The 19,220-nt window shown below is 39.9% G+C and overlaps 1 protein-coding gene across 6 annotated transcripts; it reads right to left on the bottom strand.

Annotated features, from left to right (window-relative positions):
- Positions 1 to 209: 209 nt before the first annotated feature.
- ttll10 (tubulin tyrosine ligase-like family, member 10) lies at positions 210 to 18,794 on the bottom strand. Of its 6 annotated transcripts, none has more exons than XM_056384981.1 (12): positions 12,031 to 12,216; positions 10,725 to 10,986; positions 10,415 to 10,565; positions 9,726 to 9,844; positions 9,447 to 9,567; positions 7,856 to 7,941; positions 5,864 to 6,050; positions 5,463 to 5,634; positions 4,408 to 4,548; positions 2,648 to 2,945; positions 1,914 to 2,450; positions 210 to 328 (listed from the first exon to the last, which is right to left on the bottom strand). In XM_056384981.1, the coding sequence occupies exons 1-12, from the start codon at positions 12,052 to 12,054 to the stop codon at positions 282 to 284; spliced, it is 2,145 nt and encodes a 714-aa protein (XP_056240956.1). In that variant the 5' UTR covers positions 12,055 to 12,216; the 3' UTR covers positions 210 to 281. The 6 variants fall into 6 exon arrangements, with proteins under 6 accessions (XP_056240956.1, XP_056240958.1, XP_056240957.1 ...); XM_056384983.1 differs by lacking the exon at positions 210 to 328 and having other exon boundaries at positions 1,731 to 2,450; positions 2,648 to 2,741; positions 2,829 to 2,945; XM_056384985.1 differs by lacking the exon at positions 210 to 328 and having other exon boundaries at positions 2,315 to 2,450; positions 2,679 to 2,741; positions 2,829 to 2,945.
- Positions 18,795 to 19,220: the final 426 nt, after the last annotated feature.

Here is a 19,220-nt window from a genome sequence, read left to right as displayed (position 1 = left end):
AACCAAAGAGATAACATAAAAACGGGGGCTGGTTGGGTCCAAAAGAGGATATTGAGTGCTGGAGAAGGGGAGGGAGAGGAGGAGGAGAAAAGGGGGGGGTGCAGCTAAGCTCTAGTTCCCCCTTTTCTCCAGCGTGTAGAGATTTCCAAAAAGCCCCGAGAAGGAAAGATGTTGAAGCTTTTGAAGAGGAATTGGAGATAAAAGTTTTTGTCGAGTTGCAGCGTTGTAGTTGTTCCTTCCTTCCTGTCGGTTGGCTGTCTGCACTGAGCTGAGCAGCTTCCTCAGTTTGGTGATTTACACTCTGAGCCACACAGGGAACCTGCTGATGCTTCAGTATGACAAAGAGAAAAAGAAAAAAAGAAAAAAGAAGCGTCATTTGGCCAGAATGTCATTCAGAGACGAGCAGACACCTTCCTCATGTTGATGTCAGGCTGAAACGTGGACGAAGCAAACGTCCTGTTAGGAAAGATGGGAGCATGCCGTGTTTACGTGCACAGAGTCTGAACGTGGGTAATTATGAGTTATGAAACAGAGGGGTGAAGGGCTGCAGCCAAAACAACAAGCCACAACAACTGTAGTGTGGAGCCATGTGTTGATCTTCCTGGTTCGAGTTACAGTAATTTGGAGGCAGGGTTTCTTCACAATCACCTGTGACTGTTTCTGAGCTTTTCTTCTGCGTCTGTGAAGTAACGCAACTTGATGTAAGACGACTGATGGACGGGGTTTTTCCATCTGACACTTGCTGTTGATTCAAGGATGAAGCTCATGTGCTTCAGTTACAGAAAACAAATCCTCCGGGACGGGAGGAAAAAGTTGCACCACTTCACAATAAGACTAAACTCGTAAAGGATTTATAAATGGTTTGTAATTAGGTTATTAATTAGTTTGTTAACACTTTATAAATCATAAATAAACAAATTATAATACATTAATCTTACTTATGCTTCACTACCATTTACAATTTATTTCTAAATCTAATAAATTGTTAAATTCTTTATCCACAAACCCTATCTCCCAGAACTAAATTCTTTTATCTAATCAATCAGTTTAATAAACAACAAAATGAGTAATAAACTTTTGACAATTATGGATTATTTCTCCCTGCTACTGAAAAAATAATTATTTGTGTATTTATTTATGTGCCCCCTGTGTTAATTTACTTATTTTATTTTATTTAAAATATATATATTTTTTAGATTTTCATTCATTTATTTTTCACCTGTTGTACTTATATCAGTTAAATTATGATTTCTATGTGCTGTTGTTTTACCTGATTTATTATATGTGTCATTTGATCAATAAAAAAATTATTATAATTGGTAAATAGGATTATTGCCAATAGGTTGTAAAAATGAGATGAAGAAACCTGAAGATGGATGGAGGGAGAATCACAGAGACGTGAACAGTGGGACAAAGGTAAACCTCAGAGGAAGAATCTGGTCATGTGATATGATCATGTGATCTGCCGTTATTTGATCTGTTAAATGAAACTTTTTGACCATTAAGATGCTGACGCTGGTTCATTGTTGGTAACCGAACAAACACGTGATGGAGAAGCACGTCACCGTTGCCCGTTTTATTTAATGTTTTTATCTAAGTGTCAACAAGCTGATTAATAAACTAGTTATAAACCATTCATACATCCTTTATAAGGGGAGTCTGATTAGATGAAGCTGTTTTTAAACTGAAATTAAAGAGGATCTTTTCTTACAGAACAACATGGAAATGAAACCAGTTATTGATTCTTTATTGCAACGTTAAACATTTCTTCTTCTTCTCTGAAAATCAAGCAGCTCCAGGTGTCTGTCCTCTGTGTGGGTCTATCGTCTCACAGCTGTTTGCTCACATGCTTCACACTTCCTCTTTCCTCACAAACACTAAACTCTCCGGCTCCTCTCTGAGCTCCTCCTCACCCGCTTCCTCTCCTCCTTCTCGTCCATCCTCACGCACTGGAGTTCTGGCACAAGGAGGGAACGGCCTCGTCTCGAGCGCCAGCGTCAACAGCTTCGGGTCGTCCGCGGCCTTCGGGTGGTGACGCAAAGTGCACGTGGTGAGCTTGAGATGGACCCGAGGCCCGGGGGTCTTACTCCTCACCGTCTGTAAGCTGCTGTCTGAATGTGAAGGTCTCTGCACTGATGATGAGTTTTGAAAGAGAGGCGAGGTGGCGGTGGAAGCGGAGCGATGGAGGCCAGACTTTGAACTGCCCCGTCCTTCACCGCTCCCTGAGACGTTACCAGGGGATGCTGGGGACGCATTTTTACCCTCAACTCCCGACTTACACCTCCTGGCTTCAGTCTTCTGGGTCTTTTTGGTGGTTTTTCTCTTGTTGCAGGTCGGCTCTGACCCCGGAGGTGAAGCTCCACTGTAGAGCAGCACAAACTCCCTCTGACCGGACAAAGGAAGGATCCTCTGCCGGAGACGACACTTGTTGAAGATCTCCAGAGTCAAATCTAGAGAAGAGCATGAAAGAGAAACAGCAGATTTAAAAAAACAAAACAAACACACGGGTGTTGTCACACATCAGCCTGTTACTGCAAAGTTCAACATTTAATAAAGAGAACTACGACTGTGAAGAGTTTCTGGTCTGTGAAATGTAATTAGATGGTGGTGATGATGATGATGATGATGATGATGATGATGATGGTACCCATCGTCTCCACAACAGTGCTGGGTATCACCTCCTTCAGGACCTTGCAGTTCGTGTGGAGAGCTGGGTTACAGTTCATCTCCAGCAGCCACACCTGTGAGGACCAACAGAGAGGACGTCGTTCACTCACACGCGTTGACCTCTGACCTCCGTTCAGACGTTCACGCGCCGCCTCACCCACCTTGAAGCCCTCGTCCACCATGAAGTCGCAGCCGATCAGGTCGAAGAGGCCGAGGCGGCGGTCTAACTTGGATTTGACCGCAAAGAAGCACTGCTTCATGATCTGCTGCATCCGCCTCTGATGCAGGAAGAGGGAAAAACAACCTGTCAGCTGATCGTTAGGCTTCAGAGTGACACGCAGAATACTACAGATACTTCCTCCTGCAGCCACTTCAGAGGTCTGCAGCTCTAGAGGTTGTATTTCTTTAAGACGGAGAGATGATTTATTTAACTGAGTGATTTCTGGCTTAAAGCAGCATTAATTGACTTTGTTGGCCACTTGGGGGCAGCAGAATAAACTAAACCTGACATGGCTTTGTATCGTTCATTTGGAGATCTGTTTGTGGCCACCTGATGAATGGAAGTGCAGTTTTCACTCATCTCAGCTGATCTGTACGATGGAGTATTAGGGTCACATTGAGGAAAAAAAAATCTGAAATTTCAAGAATAAAGTCATAATTTTGAGAATAAAATCATATATGATTATTTTAAGTTAAATTGAGCAACAAAACTTCACTCAGTTTGTTTTTGTTTGTCTTTCTCTGGTTTCTACTCAGATTTATGGAGGTTTATTTGCAGGGTTGTTTTCATGTCTGTGTGTTCAGGTCTGATGTGAGTTTCAGATGTTTTTGTTTTTGGTACAAAATGTGAGTTTTGGATGTTGATATTTGACGACTTGCTAAGTGATCTTATTCATCAGAGAGTGTTTTGATACGATATATGAATAAATGTTTGCAGTAATATGAGACATGAGGAGTGAAAGAAGTTTGGAGACGCCTGATTTAAAGTTTAATGTAATTTCGAGACCTTCTTAAGGCAACACTGGATTACACTGTAGCACTGTTGCTATAGTAACAGTGTAGTATCTTTCATCACACCGCAGTACATGGGTTGTTAGAACAGCTTTTGATTTGAAAGTGATTTAACATTGCTCTTCCATGAAGTTGAGGGATTCGTGAGACTTTTGAAGATTGATTGACTTTTGAGATTTTTAAAAGAATGGATCAAACTGAAGCGGCAGAGGAAGAGTTGTCCTGACTGAACACTGGATTTAATCATCTTTCATTAGAGCTTCTCAGCCTGGTTTCTGTTTGTTTTTTTACTTTAACCTTCATGTAGAGTAGGACAGAGGGGAACAGGCATGAAAACAAATCTGTGACTCTCAGCTGAGACCAGTCTTCCTCTGAGCACGCTCAGTTTGACTTCTGTACAGACTGAGCGGGTTTCTGTTGCACCAAACAGCCACACTGTGGTTAATTCTATAAACTTCAAAGTCTGTCACTATCAGGGTTTGAGGTTTCATTCTGACGTGTGCAGAAGCTAAAAATGCGTGTGTAGTTTGTTATAGTAACAGGTGCTATGGATAGAAACAATTGCAAAACAGCAAGTGTGATATTTCATTGAAGTATCGAGATGATGCTTCCTCAGACCGCGATGACATCACCCAAACCTGAACCACAGCCTCAATTAGCAGCGAGCACCAACAACCATCATTAAAAATGGTAATTGGTCCCCGAGAGCTACAACACAGCAGCACTCACTGCGAAGGCGCCCAGCACCCAGTCCCTGGGCAGACCCTTGGCAACGCGAAACCTGTCGTTGACGTAGGTGTTGAAGTTCTCCATGGACCACACAGTGTCCTCCTTCAGCTGGCTGTACAGCGGGTTCTTCTTCTGCATGTACTGGGGACGGACAGCAGGGGGACCAGAGACACATGGAGCGGTCAGTGGACGGAGCCACAGCTGATGATTTATACAACTCATTTTTTAAATTTTATTTTCAAATATGTTTTGTTGAGCTTGTTTTCATAATAAAAAAGAATTACAAAATGATTTTAATATATATCCACATTTATAAAAACATATGATATGATGGTATAAGGATTGTCCTTGGGATTTGAAAATTATCCAAGGTGAACAAGTGACAGAAAAATAAATAAAGAAATAAAAACAAATAAAAAGTACACAAGTAATTACGTATTTACGTTAAGTGAAAATAAATACTGTATTTTATTAACTTATTTTAATTATTCATCATTTCTATGTTATTATTTTAATGTTATTCAATCTCTCTTTACATTAATGTTTTTATTTACATCAAGGTTTTTAAAATGTTTTATGTTCATTTTATGTCTTAAGGTGCTATATAAAAAAGTGTATTATTATTATTATTATTATTATTATTATTATTACTATGAAGAGGGATGTGGGATACAAACAACTCTGGAGGGAAACCCTAATTAGAAACTGCTTTTATTCAGTTTCATCATTATAATTACATTACAATAATTTTGTATTGTATGAGTTTGTTTTAACCACGGAAATCCTTCATGCAGTTACCATAAAATATTGGATGATATAATATTGGAGTGAAATTAGGACCTAAATTACCAGTTTAGTAATTAATTAAAGACTGTGAATGACTGACAGAGCGCCTTAAAAGTCTGAAAATGAACTTAAGATGAAAACAGTGACGTCAGTATTTAACTTAAATCTTCTTTTAGCAGTGTGGCGTCAAAATATTGCACAATAACAAAAAGAAAGACCATCATCCCCCTGGATATTTCGACAGAGCGCGCGCAGTGTTGGGGTCTTACCTGATTGGTCAGGTGGGCGGAGAGGTTGTTGGAGCTGGGGTCGTAGAGGTCGCAGGTCAGTCGCACATAACCGTGGCGGAAGAAGACCATGTAAGGTGCGGTGCAGGCGATCAGCAGGTAAGAGCGAACGTCAAACTTCTTCCCCTTCAGCAGCAGCGGGCTCTGAATGTACCTGAGAGCAAAATGAAATAAATCAGTAAGTCGACCCTCTATGGAAATTAAAAGATATTGACAAGTATTTATGCTTCTTTTTCATTTGCTCCTTTCAAATACTGTATGTTCTTATTCTTCAGGGTCAAAGGTGAAACTGCAGTTTTGGTTTCAGGATTAAACGTCTCTGTATGAGTCTGTTGGTGCTCGTTAAACTCGTCCAAACTTAGTGAACATGATGATTGACCCACTGTTGGACGATGCGAGCCTGAGGCCGGCAGTGACGCATCCTCCTGTGGGCCTGACTCTCCTCGAGGTGCTGCAGCTTCAGTCTGAAGGCGGTCAGCTCTTCCTGGCTCTTCAGCAGAAAGATCCCTCTGCCCTGGTTCAGACCCGTGGGTTTACAGATCCACATGCGACCCTCGTTGTTCCTCACACCTGGTCCCAGTCACAAAGATACATCAGGTAAATGATATTATAAAAATACATAACATACACAGGTGTGAAACATAAAGTCCTGATCTGTTTAGAGATGTTGTGAATGAGACTTAATGTTTGATGTGCTCCACGGTCTCCTGTTCTACACAGGTTTTAAAATACAGTGTTGTTGTTAATCTCTAGCTTTGTTAAGATCTTGGTTCCTTTTTTATTCTCTGGATGAATCACTTCATTTACTTTCCACCAGTGTTTAAATCTGAAGTGTGAAACCTCTGCAGAACATTGTGCCTGCAAAAAACCCACGATGCAATTCTTCACCTCTGCAAGATGCATAAATTAGCATTATGTAGTAGTGAAGCTTTAAATCTACTCGAGTCCTGCAGTATATATAATATATACAGTACAGATAATATGATGCTCTGACTTCTGTCTGATGAGGACTTTATGTTTGCAAATAACACTTTTGTAAATGTACTTAGGAAACATTATGATGCAGGACTATGATGCTTTATTTAAAAGCACATTTCATCCCAGGTGAAAGCACAATGTGTTGCACGAAGCGTGAGTTATCATCGCGGAAGTTGAAAACTATGTGGACGGTGTAAAGATAAAACGTTAGACACAAATTATGTATGAATTAAAAACCATTATAAAAATATATAATAATTAAGACCAACAACCGATCAGTAAAAATAAGATATGTAAACTGAAACTATTAAAAAGTAGGAATAAGATATAATTAAATAAAATAATAATTAGGCCAATAAAAACACATATTAAACCTATAAAAGGAATAAAAATAAAATAAAATGGTAAATTAATTTCAAATCGCAGGAGCTGCAGTTTTTTTGATAAAGGTTAAATGTGTGACATTGTTGTGTTTTGTCAGCACCATCAGTGTTGTGCTGCTACAGAGACGCCCCGACCTACAAATCATGTTCTCCAGAAGAAAAGCAACATGTTTGTTTGGTACAACATCCAACAAAAATCATAAGACCGTCATTTTTACTTTTTCTTTTTGCATATCGTGCAGCTCGAGACCAGCAGGATCATTATTAATGTGATTAAGTAGCAGGTTCCAGTGGTTTGGAGCATAAAAGCTGAAGGCAAGTAAGATATATCCTCCGCCATTTAAATTTCTGTTTGTTCCAGTCTGTGGAAAACAGGCAAGAGAATTATTTTTTGATCCTCTTACATTTCTGTTTCTTCTTCTCTTCCGACAGATTCATCTGTCACCCAGAAATCTAAACCACCTGTCTGAGTCTTTTCTCCTGTTGACTTAGTGATAACCGTGTTTGTCATAACCTGTGCGCCGGTTATCATAACGCTGAACCAAGTGAATCATTTCACACTCCGTCTGCAGCACTAATGACAAAACGTCTGCCAGTTTCTGTGTTAGAACATTAAATGTATATCATTCGCCTCAGTCCTGCAGCAGCTCTACATCAGATCCTGTTGAGTCTCTGTCTCTGTGTTTGTGCCTCAGCCCTGCCCTCTGCTGACTCATCTCTATGGAAACAGCATGTTCCCCTGGTGATTTTATCAGGGCCTTATGGGAGGTGAAGTGCATTATTTTCCAACGTCCTGAACCTCTTGATTAAACAATCACCAAGGCAACTGTTGTCTTAACACCCACGAGCACAAACTGTTCTGTGGCTTTTCATTGTTGGATGCACATCAGGACACGTTTGATTTATCTTATATTGAACACTAACAAAACACAGATCCAGTTAAACCAGTGTCGTGTTTGCTTTTGCTTCAGGATGCAAATGTGTCGGAGATGAATGTAAGTTTGGAGATTGTACCCTCCTGCTGGGCGAAGAAGGCGTCTCTCTCTTCCCTCACGTCCATGCGGAAGGTGGTGGGCATGAACTCTTCCATTTTCAGCCTCCTGTAAAGTGCAACACAACAAGGAGGAGCCACAGATGAGCGTGTGTGTGTGTGTGTGTGTGTGTGTGTGTGTGTGTGTGTGTGTGTGTGTGTGTGTCCTCAGCTGTTTGAATCTGCCTTTAAGGTAGAGTTAGAAAGAAAGAGTCATATAGTGAAAACTGAAACAGCCTGAGAAATAAAAGTTTCCCTTAAACTGAAAATGTTAAGTGCTTAAAGAACTATACCAGTGTTTCAGCCTTGGTTCCCAATTACTGTATTAAACTACAGTATAAAAACTTGTTTCAGTGTGATGATCCATTACAGAGATCATCCTGTTTGTGAGCTGTAGGTGTAGGTATTCACTGTGATCGGTCGACATAAGCAAGTTCATCTCTGAAAACTGATTTTCCAACAGAATGGAAGTCATCAAATAAAAAAATCAGACAGTATGTTTGTTTTTTTAGCATTTCTTGTAAATGGTTAAGGTTATCCAGTGAGAAAATATTAGATATTAAATTGCTGTTTTCAGCTAATTATTATTATTATTATATTATTGTTTCAAAATCTGTTGTAGTAGGTTAATTAATCATTTTAAAAATGCACATTTGTGGCTAAAGTAAAATATTTTGTTTCTGCCCTTTGGTTTCTGTTTGAATTAAACAAGAGATATGACATGTTGACTAGTGAGTGCTAGACGTACTGGTTAGCTGAGCCAAGCTAGCTGTTTCCTGTCTTAATGCTAAGCTATAAGCTAAACTAACTGTCTCCTGGCTACAGCTTCACATTTAGCTACAGAGAGATGACAGAGTTATCAACCTTCACATCCAACTAAACAAGAAATCGAATGACGGGAGTTCCCGAAATGTCAAACTTTTCCTGTAATACACAAAAAAATTAATAAAATTATTCGTTTTTTCCAAATAATTTTTCACAACAGACAAAAGTTCAGTTAGCTCAGTTCAGTAAAATTGGATCTACTCCTCTTTCTTTCAAAAGTTTAACTACTACAAAAAAAAAACATTTGAAGTTTATGTGCACTGGAGGTGTCATGTTGTCACATGACACTTGGGTAAGTCACATATTGGACGGTGACAAGTTGTGATGTCATAAAATCAGCTCAAACAAACAAGTTCCCTGGTGGGCCAAGCAGGTATTGCAACTGGGCTGACATTTCATGTGTTGGTCTGAAGAATCAGGTTATTAATAATTAACTAGTTTATACGGTTGCCACACAAAATACTCATTGCCAAGCTTGTGTGATTCAAAGCGCGGACTTGATTCCTGATGATGCAATTTGTCTGTTTGTAAGATGTTAGCGCAATCTGACACAGTCTGTCTCTCAGTCAGTATTTGCAGAACCAACCCTCCATGTTGGCACCAAATGGTTGCTAGGAGATCTGTGACACTACCGTACATTTTTATAAAGGAAATAGACTGTTATATCTGTCTGCTTTTGATAGACACAGCCCGTCTGGATAAGAGATGAATAGCAGACAAACACGGCAGGAAAACAGCCGACCACGTCACCTCAGTCCTCGGCCGTGGTTGACTTTGCTGCTGACTCGCTCGTACTCTCGCAGACTGCTGAGGAGGCCGATCTTAGTGGTCAGCACCTTGTTGTTAGGAACCTGGTACACCAACTGTTCACCTGGAAACAACACATGAGGAGTTCAGCCTTTTCTTCCTGTCACAGCAAACCTGTTTCTACCAAACACCAGATATATTTTTGAGATACAGATGTAATCTAAATATAGTAAATCACAGGATCCAGATTATGTCCTGTGCTCTCTCTCTCTCTCTTTCTACCTTCTCTGAAGTTGCAGTAGTTGGCTGATGATTTGGTTTCACACCACTTGAGTTTAAAGTCCTCCCTGTGCTTGTTGTGAATCCTCTTCCATCCTCTGCTCTCACAGTAGCTGCTCACTCTGAGGGAAAAGACGACAGGAGGAAGACGTCAAACGAAAAAATTAATAAAATATAAATCACCTGAATGATGTTTGATGATATATGATGTTAAGAAAGTTTTCAACTCTCTGAAGAAATAGAAAACTTCACACGCTCACATTTTTTTTTAAATATTTGAAATTCAACACTTTTAAATGAAGGGGACAGGAGAGATTTGGGAACTGAGGAAATCTAAGATAAAAGTAGAAAACTGCAACTCCTGGGCTTCCTTATCTGAGTTGTTTCCACGCTTAGGTTCAGATTATTTATTTTTGTCAATTTTCATTTATTCTACTTATTAATCGTTTATTTATTTTGTTTGTTTTATTTCTCCTTTCTTTTCAATTGTTTATCTTGAAAAATGTTCACATCCCACGGACAATCCTTATACCTTTATATCATCTGTTTTATACCTGCAAATGTACATTCAGATAATTTTATAATCCTTTCTTATTATGAAAACATTTTACTGTATGTGTAATTTTCTTTGGCTCAATAAAACATATTTGAAAGAAAATCCAACAGTTTTTATTTCATATTTTTGCATTTACATTTCAGCCCCATTAGTTCCTCCGAAGTAGTAGAAAGGGCCAGGCCCTCGTGGCTCCTCTGCCTGCCGCTCCCTGTCCTTGCCTGGGAAAGAGCAGGTCGACAAGCCCCTTGGGAGGGACCTGCGGACATGTCGCTCCACCGAACACACACCTGTTATTTTTCCACACACACACACACACACACACACAGAATCATTCACAGATTCACAGACACTTGTGCTCTATCACGTGCATGTCAGTATGTTGTGTTGCTGCACTTACATGGACACAAGTGTTTTCTGAATGATGCAATGATCACAAACCAACACACCTGACCCTCGAGCTCGGCTCTCTTTCGTCTCCTCCTCCACTCCGCCTTCTGATGTCACTACATACGTGTCACTATGGTCGAGTGACGAAGACTCCTCTTGCCTCAGGCTTTCTGTGGGATGGTTTTCCTCACAGGGAACCTCCACTTCCTCTCTATCTGTTTCCTCATCTTGTTTCCTCTCCAGCCTGGCGTCCTCTCCCTGGCCCTCGCTGCAGGACTCCACCCTGGTCTCAGATGACATGACCTCGAGCTGGAGCAGAGACTGTGGGTCAAAGCGGAGGACAGGTGGACTGTTATTGTAATAACTTTAATATCATTAAGTCAGATTTTTAATTTGTTTAATATTTTGATTTATGAACAAATACCTGCAAAACTAATGACGTTACCAACAGCCTCAGCTGTGCTTTATGTTAGCATGGCAAATGTTAGCATGCTAACTAACTAGAAATCTGCTATGATTAATATTTTGTCTAACATGGTTTTTCACACAAAAACTGGGTCTGAAGCTCGTCTCCTCTCACTTCCTGAGTGAGGAATCTGGATCAGGCCTTGAGCCCCGCCCACCACCTGCCGGCTCCAGGTGGACAGGTGAAAGAGCAGAGAGCATCAAGATGGTGAGAGGAGGAAACATCAGAGAGACTCAGCCACATGTTTGAGCCTCAGTCAGACCCAGACTCAGAGGAGGAGTCTGTGGAGACCAGAACCAGAGACTAGCAGACGGGTCAAAACAGTTAGCTAGTTAACATCTTTTCAGAACGGTTAGCTAGTTAGCATCTTTTTAGAACGGTTAGCTAGTTATCATCTTTTCAAAACGGTTAGCTAGTTAGCATCTTTTCAGAACGGTTAGTGTAGTTAGCATCTTTTATTATGTTTTCAAGATCTCACAATCTAACAAACAAATTGCTGTTAAATTTCCACTTATTTCATTCATTATTTTTATTTACTAATTTGTTTTTCTTCACCATATATTTCTAACTATCATTTGTATTAATGCTGATTGTGTCGACCAATGTTGTGCTGAGCTCCTAGTTGTTGTTAAAAAAAATAACAAAACTCAATAAATATACTTTGGAGACAAAAATGATCACTTATCATAGTCCCATTGTAACTCAATGACCCCATGACCTTTCCACCAGCACCACCATCAGAACAGGCTCAAGACTTTTGTTTCTACATTTTTGTATAGGTCAAATACATTTGTCATTATGATTTCAAAAGAAGACGTCATGTGAAGAAAATGTGTTTTTGTAATAGAAGACAGGAGCTGAACTTCGACCTTATACATTTAGAAACAAAGCGGTTTTACCTGCAACTCCAGTGTCACACACATGAGCAGCCAGACTCCATGAACTCAGTCCACTCTTTTTCTGCCAAACAGCAAACCCACAGACTGAGGGACTGGACTGGACAGAGGCTGAATCACATGGCCTGTCTGAAGTCAGCCGTAGTCTACCACGCTGTGAGTGAGCAAACCCACCAGACCAAAGTAAACAATCACTGGTTACTCGGGTAATGGGACGCTTAGCAACAGTTGCCTCTTGTGGACTGAATCTTACAACAACAGCAGCTCAAGACAAACTAACTACTCAAGGTTATGTATCCCACACCCACCCCACTTCTAAGTTTAGCTTCATTCAATATTAATTGCCTGTAGGCCTCTTGTTGTGTGAACCCTATGGTAACATGAGAGCAGAGTGTCAATCAAAATGGATTTTCCAGGGTATTATCTCCTGACACAAAAGGTAAAATAATATTTTCTGCCATTTGTTTCGTAAAGTGTCCTAAAAAAAGAAGAAGTGTCCTGGGGACATGTTTTAATGTAGATAAGCTGGTATCAACCTCACATTTTACACACTGGTCGACTGTTTCCTTTGCTTCCCTGTATCTATTACTCCAATAAACCTTCAAACTTTAACAGTTATTTCTCTGTAAGCTTCAGATTCTGTCAGGAAAGTGAATAAATAATTCATTATAAGCACAAAAAGGATCAAAATTAATCCCATTTTCAAATCTCTCAAGTGCAAAATACCTCCAGATATTATTTTACTTTAAAAAAAAAATTTTTTTAACATTAATTCATCTTGCTGAATCATTCTTGGACTCATTAGCTTTATGGCAGACATCAACACTAATCATATTGTCTAGTGCCAAATCCAGTAGCAAGTATGCAGTTGAGCAACATAGTATTTGTCTGCTCGCATGGTAAATCCACTAATCACCTTCTGTCTCAGTGATTTGACTCAGGAGGAAACACCCAGGCCCAGCCACAGTTGGCAATTATGCATAATCTCCCCTCTTCCTCCCAACAGCCCGGTAATTGGGGTGGGTGCATCAATGCGACTGTGTAATTACACATATAGTCAGCTAACCACGAGCAGCTCATACATCTCACACTGATGTAGTTTTAGTGCACAATCATGCCTATAGCGGAGCGCATTCAGAACGCGTTCAGAGCAGGTCAGACAAACTCACCAACAAAATGGCAAAAATGCATGGGTTTACAGGTTAAGGTGTTAAATGCAAGGGTTTGTGGGTATAAGAGGAGAGTGGTGTTAGCTGCTGAACAAGCTAAGATGCTAAGATGCTTTAGGACAAGTTACCAAACTACATCCAATAACCAAGCAACTTCACAATCCATGTGACCTGTGTCTCAAGCTTCTGTTTGCTTGTAACTGAGTGATATGTACTTAAAACCCAATGAAATAAATAAGTCAACGGTTCCTCCATGGTTCAGATCAAAGACATACAGTAGGTGTCATCAGACCCTGCAGTTATGTGTTGACACCCGTCACGCGACTAAATTTACCAGAAAGAAGCAACAGTCACCAGACAGTCTTGTCAGTTCAGTCATTTACACACATACACACACACACACACACACACACACACACACACGGCTGTAAATGTCCCGTTTACTGTGGGTGGCTGAGTGCAAAATGGCAGCGATATGAGAGAGATGTGAGTCCAGCCGTGGCACCCCAGTTATTAGCAGCGGGGGCCTCCCATATTCCTGTTTAACAGAGCTTTGTGTGGAGCCAGCGTCAGCCACACCTTGATAAAAAGCCACCATCTGATAGACACACTGTGCAAAGTGCTGCGTAGGTGGACAAAGAGAACAGGCTTGTTTTACAGCCCTGTCGACCTCATGGTTCACCATCTGCCAAGTGTGTGTTTGTGTGTGTGTGTGTGTTTGTATATGAAAATACACGTATTTTGTTGTACTACATGTTTAATGATTAAAATGTTAATTAATAACTTTCCTATTTTGATTTGAGCTCCGTTAATCAAATACTGTTGTGTCACATTTTTTTACCTTTCCTCTCCCCTTTTCTTTATGTCACATAAAATACACTATATCACCACATCACTTCCTGGGAGAAATCAAAAGGATATTCCACATAAGTAATATGTTTTATCAGGCAAACATAACATATTTATCATTATCTAAAATGTATCTGTGTGTGTGTGTGTGTGTGTTTGTGTACCTGTCTGGCTCAGTCTCGGGGCGGTGACACCATAAGGTGTGTGTGTCTTTGGAGACTCGCCCATTCCCATGTCATCTTAACTGCCGTCTGTACCAGGAAGTGCTCAGCAATTACAGGGATGCAGCCTGCAGCAATGGTGTCCCTACACAACCCATTATTTGGAGGGATTCTCCTTGTCAAGGTGTTATAGTGGAAGGGATGGAGTTAAATTACAATGTAAAGAAGAGCTCATCTCAATAGGGTCTCTCTCGCTCTCTCCCGCTATTCATGATTTCCTTATAGAGTTACACCAGTAAAGTGGAAGGGGGGTTGTTGCGGTAGGGGTGCGACACCACGTTCCCAGGGTCTGTATTCACTCATTCCCACTGGTGACAAACGCAAGATGGAGACACAAAGATATTGATTTTCACTAACACTGACTTTAACATGGGAAAATGTACACGATTTTTGTCCTCAGATGAAAAAAATAATTAACATTATTAAGTCAGACTTGTATTGTACTTATAGCTCCATTAATGAGGCGTCTGTGTGCTATCTTTGTTGACTTAATTTCTCCACAGGCTTCTATCTGTGTTTTAACACTACTGCAGCAAATCTGAGTGCTGTTTGACAGCGTTTGACATTTTCGGATCCTGATCCAGTTTAATCCCATTTAAGTGATGAGTCATCACGAAACTTAACTTTAAGAAAATGTGTGGATTAAGTGATAAATATCATATAAAAAATCCCTGTATGACTCTTAAGTAAATTAGTCCATGCAGCTTTAGTACGTCAAATGATGAGCTCTAGGAGATGGATGCCCCAGACTGTGGTCACTGTAAATGCAAAGAAATATGCAGGGTGCTTGTTTTCTGGACGTGATACATACAGATGGCATCCTCCTGGAACAACATCACTCGGGATGTTGGTTACACCCTCTAGAGCTATGAAAAGGAAAAGGAATATTTGATTCTGAAGTGGAAAATGACTCACCGATAACTCAGCAACAGACGGGAACGTCACAGAATAGGGAGAGCTGGTATAGCGGAGTGGAGGCAGAGATGCTCCAGGTTTAGCAAAAAGCCTTAAAATACGTCAACTGAAGAGGAGTGTGCTTAACGCAATGGGCCACTTCACTGGTCAGTACTTCAGAGGTCAGCCAAGTCAGTCAGTCAGTCAGTCAGTCAGCAAATCAGCTCAGAAATGGCAATATCACAGATATATACAGGGTTTCTAAATGCTGGTGGTGTCTGTTTATCTGGCCGATTACTTAGACCTTAATTAATGGGACATGAACAACACCAATATATAGCTCCACCCCAGTTTAAAAAGAAATAAAAATAGGGAAACATATCTTATTTGTAATTAAAACCCAAATCATATTTATATCTGCAAAATTCATCCATAAAAACACGAAAACCATTAAAGCTCATGCATTCTTATACCTGTTAACTACCGATAGTAGGCTGAATTTCTATGTACCTGAGGCGAGTCCATTAAGCTACTATGGAAATTTACCAGGAGTTATGAAGGGACGGCAGCCAACTCTGCAGAAGGACCTGTTCAGAGTGAAACCAGGAGCATATTAGAAATATATTGGCAAGCGTGCTAATGCCCTTAATGTCGCTGGGTTTGTTTGTGTACATGAGCTTAGCCACAGAAACCTGACACACAATGTTTGCCAGAAGGCTAAAATCCAAATTACATTTGACAGGACAAGTCAAATCAGGTGGTTGTTTACTATTACTATAATCTAATGCTAAAGCGGTTGTTAGCTTAAATAGCTACATGTTACAACATCACTTTGATAATTGTAACCCAAATCCTTTCACTTTGTTGCACATTACAGTCGAACATAAAACTTACCGACAGCCAACAACTAACAGTCATTATTCTTTTGGTGATTTGAAAGGGTCGTTAGCTCTGCTAGCTAACAAGCTACAACAAAACAAGCTAGCGTTAACAACAGTAAATTGCAAAGAAACACATTATTGCACTGAAAAAGTATAAATAAAAAAATAAAAAAATAGTGGTAGTAATATATATTATATGGCATATTGTCACTGCATTTGTAAAAGCCACAGTCTACCCCAGAGGAGGAACTGCAACAGAGGGGGATAAGGCTGACAAAGCTAAGCTAGCATCCAGCCTGCTAGTGGCACTCCAACTGTGCTTGGTTTAATTTAAGTTTCTGTCGCATAGACCTGCGTATGTGTATGTGTATGTGTATATGTATATGACAGGCTACTTTTGCTGTGGTCATGGTTGTGAAAGTAAGCTTGTGTAGCTGCTAAGAGTTGCTAATTAGCAAACTACATTTGCATTGTTTTGAATTAAGCCATGGTGACCTAATTTCTCCTGCAGGTGGTTTGGATGTGAACACTGCTTCACACTTCCTCTTCCTTTCACTCCTTTCCAAGAGCACAAAAAGAAGCCATTGTTAAATTGTTGTTGCTACATACAAACCAAATGTTAGCATGCTAAAATTACTTTTGAGAAGTGGTGAAAATTTCAGTGTTTGCGGAGCAACTTTTGGCATCACAGGTGATCAGGTCACTTATGATCACTTTTTAGGATAGATATTTTAGGAAAAGCTGGATAATGCTGGATGTACAGGTAAAATCTTTCATAATGATAGCAAACGTTTCCCTTCCAGGATAAAAAACAAAGGAAAGACCTAAACAGAGGCATAAAGCACTGATGTTTTCTGGGTAAGTAAAACCCGTGTTATTTGGTTATCTGTCATAAGGTTAGGTATTTATTGTTCCGCAGGGAAAACCCATCTTGGGCTCTAAGCTAAGCCACGTAACACAGCAATGTGACAATGCACATGCGCTTAAATCACACACACAAACCTACACAACCTATACCGCCTGAAATTAAACTCATTAACTTCCTTTAAATCTCTTCTTAAAACGCATTTCTTTATCTTAACCTTTGGTAATGTTTAATACGTGTTTTATTTACATTGTTTCATCCCTAATTATTGGTTTTCACATTTTATTCTTACTGTCAGATCCTTTTGTATAATGTTGATATATGATATGTTTTTATTTATGCTGTTCTATTCTTTCACTATGCTCAGATTCTTTGACCTTTTCATTTATCTGGTTTTATTTTTCTGTGCTTTATAAATAAAAGTTATTATTAATATTATTATTATTATATAAAACATGCCTAGGATCACATGTTGAATGTGAGACGCTGTGATAAAACAGCGTTTACAGTAATAAAACCAGGTATAATAATACATTTTGATAGAATACTAAAGTTCTTCTAATAAAATCAGGTATAAACATGAGAATTAAAGCCACAGTGGTTTTGATAATAACCCAGCTAAACCACGTATTTCAACCCTACTCACTAATTATTTAATATCTTGGTGGAAGATGTAATAAATGAGTACGTGACCTGCCAACTGCACACAGGTGTGTATGTGCTGTGATCTTTTATGTATTTGTCTGCCAGCTACATTCTTCTGTTCAAACATGGAGTCATTGTAACAGGCACCATTATGCTGCCTTTAATGTCTTTCAGAAATATCAGAAAAGGGCTGAACATAAATGATACAAAAGATGGAACTATGAAAAGCAGTTGATAATGCACTGAGATCTTGATGTATAGCTTATTTCTTTTTAATTGAAAGATACCACCCACGTGATACCACATCTGAACATTTGTGCTATAAGAATGGGGACAGTGGGTGGAGTGTGTAAAACTATTTTTGAGTCTAATGCTGCTCAGGAGCCCCAGGTTTGAGAGGAGGCCGTCTCGGTCACCTAGTAAGTGAAAAATAAGCTGATGCCACAATATTCTCACTGAATGTATGTGAAAATTAACGGTGGCCCAGACGGATCAACAAGAATGCAAAAGCCAAGACACAAATATAAAAGCCAAAACATGAATTCAAATTAACCCGCAACAGAAGTGAGCAGCGGTCCGTCTATATTATTACTACAATAAATATAACAATAAATATGAAAATGAAAAAATTATGACAAAGTACATAAATAAGAAAATATAAAAACAGTGGAAAATGTTGCTCACTTGTGACGGGGGGGGGGTTACTGACTGATTGATGTCGCTATTATAAATATTTTAATAGTAATAGAAGGGACGGACCTCTGCTCACTTCCCTTGTGGCTTCATTTGCATTCATGTTGTGGCTCTGTATTTGTTTTGATCCGTCTGGGCCACCGTAGAAAATGACCAAACACATTTTGTGCTTCGAAGCTGAATATTTGCACGTTCATTTCTAATATGTGTCCTGTGTTTTGACATTGAGGCTCTAATGTGGAAAACCATTTTCCAAGCAGTGAAGCGATTCATTTTGACACCGGTGTTTCCTGTAAATATACAATACATACAAGTGTGCGATTGGAGTGGTGGGAGCTCAGTAATCCCTTTGTCCTTGACCAAAGCACTGACCTCAGAGTTGGTCCTGGTGCTGCTCACTGCTCATAAATACTGAGGATAGGACACATTTTCCCACAGGGATTCTTGCCCTTACCTTGAATCTGTTCCCTTCCTCTGTGACCAACTCTTAAAGGAATTCCCTCCGTAGGTGAGTGAGTGACAGCTTGTCACTTTTAATGTAAGTCAGCGCAGGTATGCAGCCGTTTAACCTCAGTTGTGATGCTGTTCCACCCCAGTGACAAACCCAGTTGAAGTGAACTGAGCCTCCCCATCCACAGCCAGCAGTGGAGCAGGAATCTGGTCTGACTGCACCAAGCATGCACAGACCAGCGCAGGAATCCTCGACAGGCGCTCTGCCAGTCAGGAATGTGATTCAGTGGCGTGACGTCACAGAGGGAGGGGAAGTAATTCATTACAGTTACCTCCTGTTACCTGACAGTGGTTATTTTATAATTTTACTGATACATTACATTAAAGTTTTGTGTCTTTGCTGCAATGTAAAACCATGTGAGATCCAGCTGAGACCCGGAGGTGGGTGAGAGATTTCTTTTTGGTGACATACAAGGTCATTTATAAAAGATAAAAAATTAATTTTTTAATAAAGCAATTTAACAAT

Source organism: Seriola aureovittata, chromosome 9, assembly GCF_021018895.1.
Source record: "Seriola aureovittata isolate HTS-2021-v1 ecotype China chromosome 9, ASM2101889v1, whole genome shotgun sequence".
NCBI lineage: Eukaryota > Metazoa > Chordata > Actinopteri > Carangiformes > Carangidae > Seriola > Seriola aureovittata.
This window is presented reverse-complemented; position numbering and strand designations above follow the sequence as displayed.

Bases quoted from the DNA above. Each gene is read 5' to 3' on its own strand.
- ttll10 (XM_056384980.1), bottom strand. From the start codon at position 12,054: ATGTGTGTGACACTGGAGTTGCAG. The intron at 9,845-10,414 runs GTAAATGCAAAA...CTTTTCCCTCAG, and splicing joins GGAACTAATGGGGCTGAAAT to AGTGAGCAGCTACTGTGAGA. The intron at 2,451-2,647 runs GTACCATCATCA...GCTCTTCTCTAG, and splicing joins CACTGTTGTGGAGACGATGG to ATTTGACTCTGGAGATCTTC.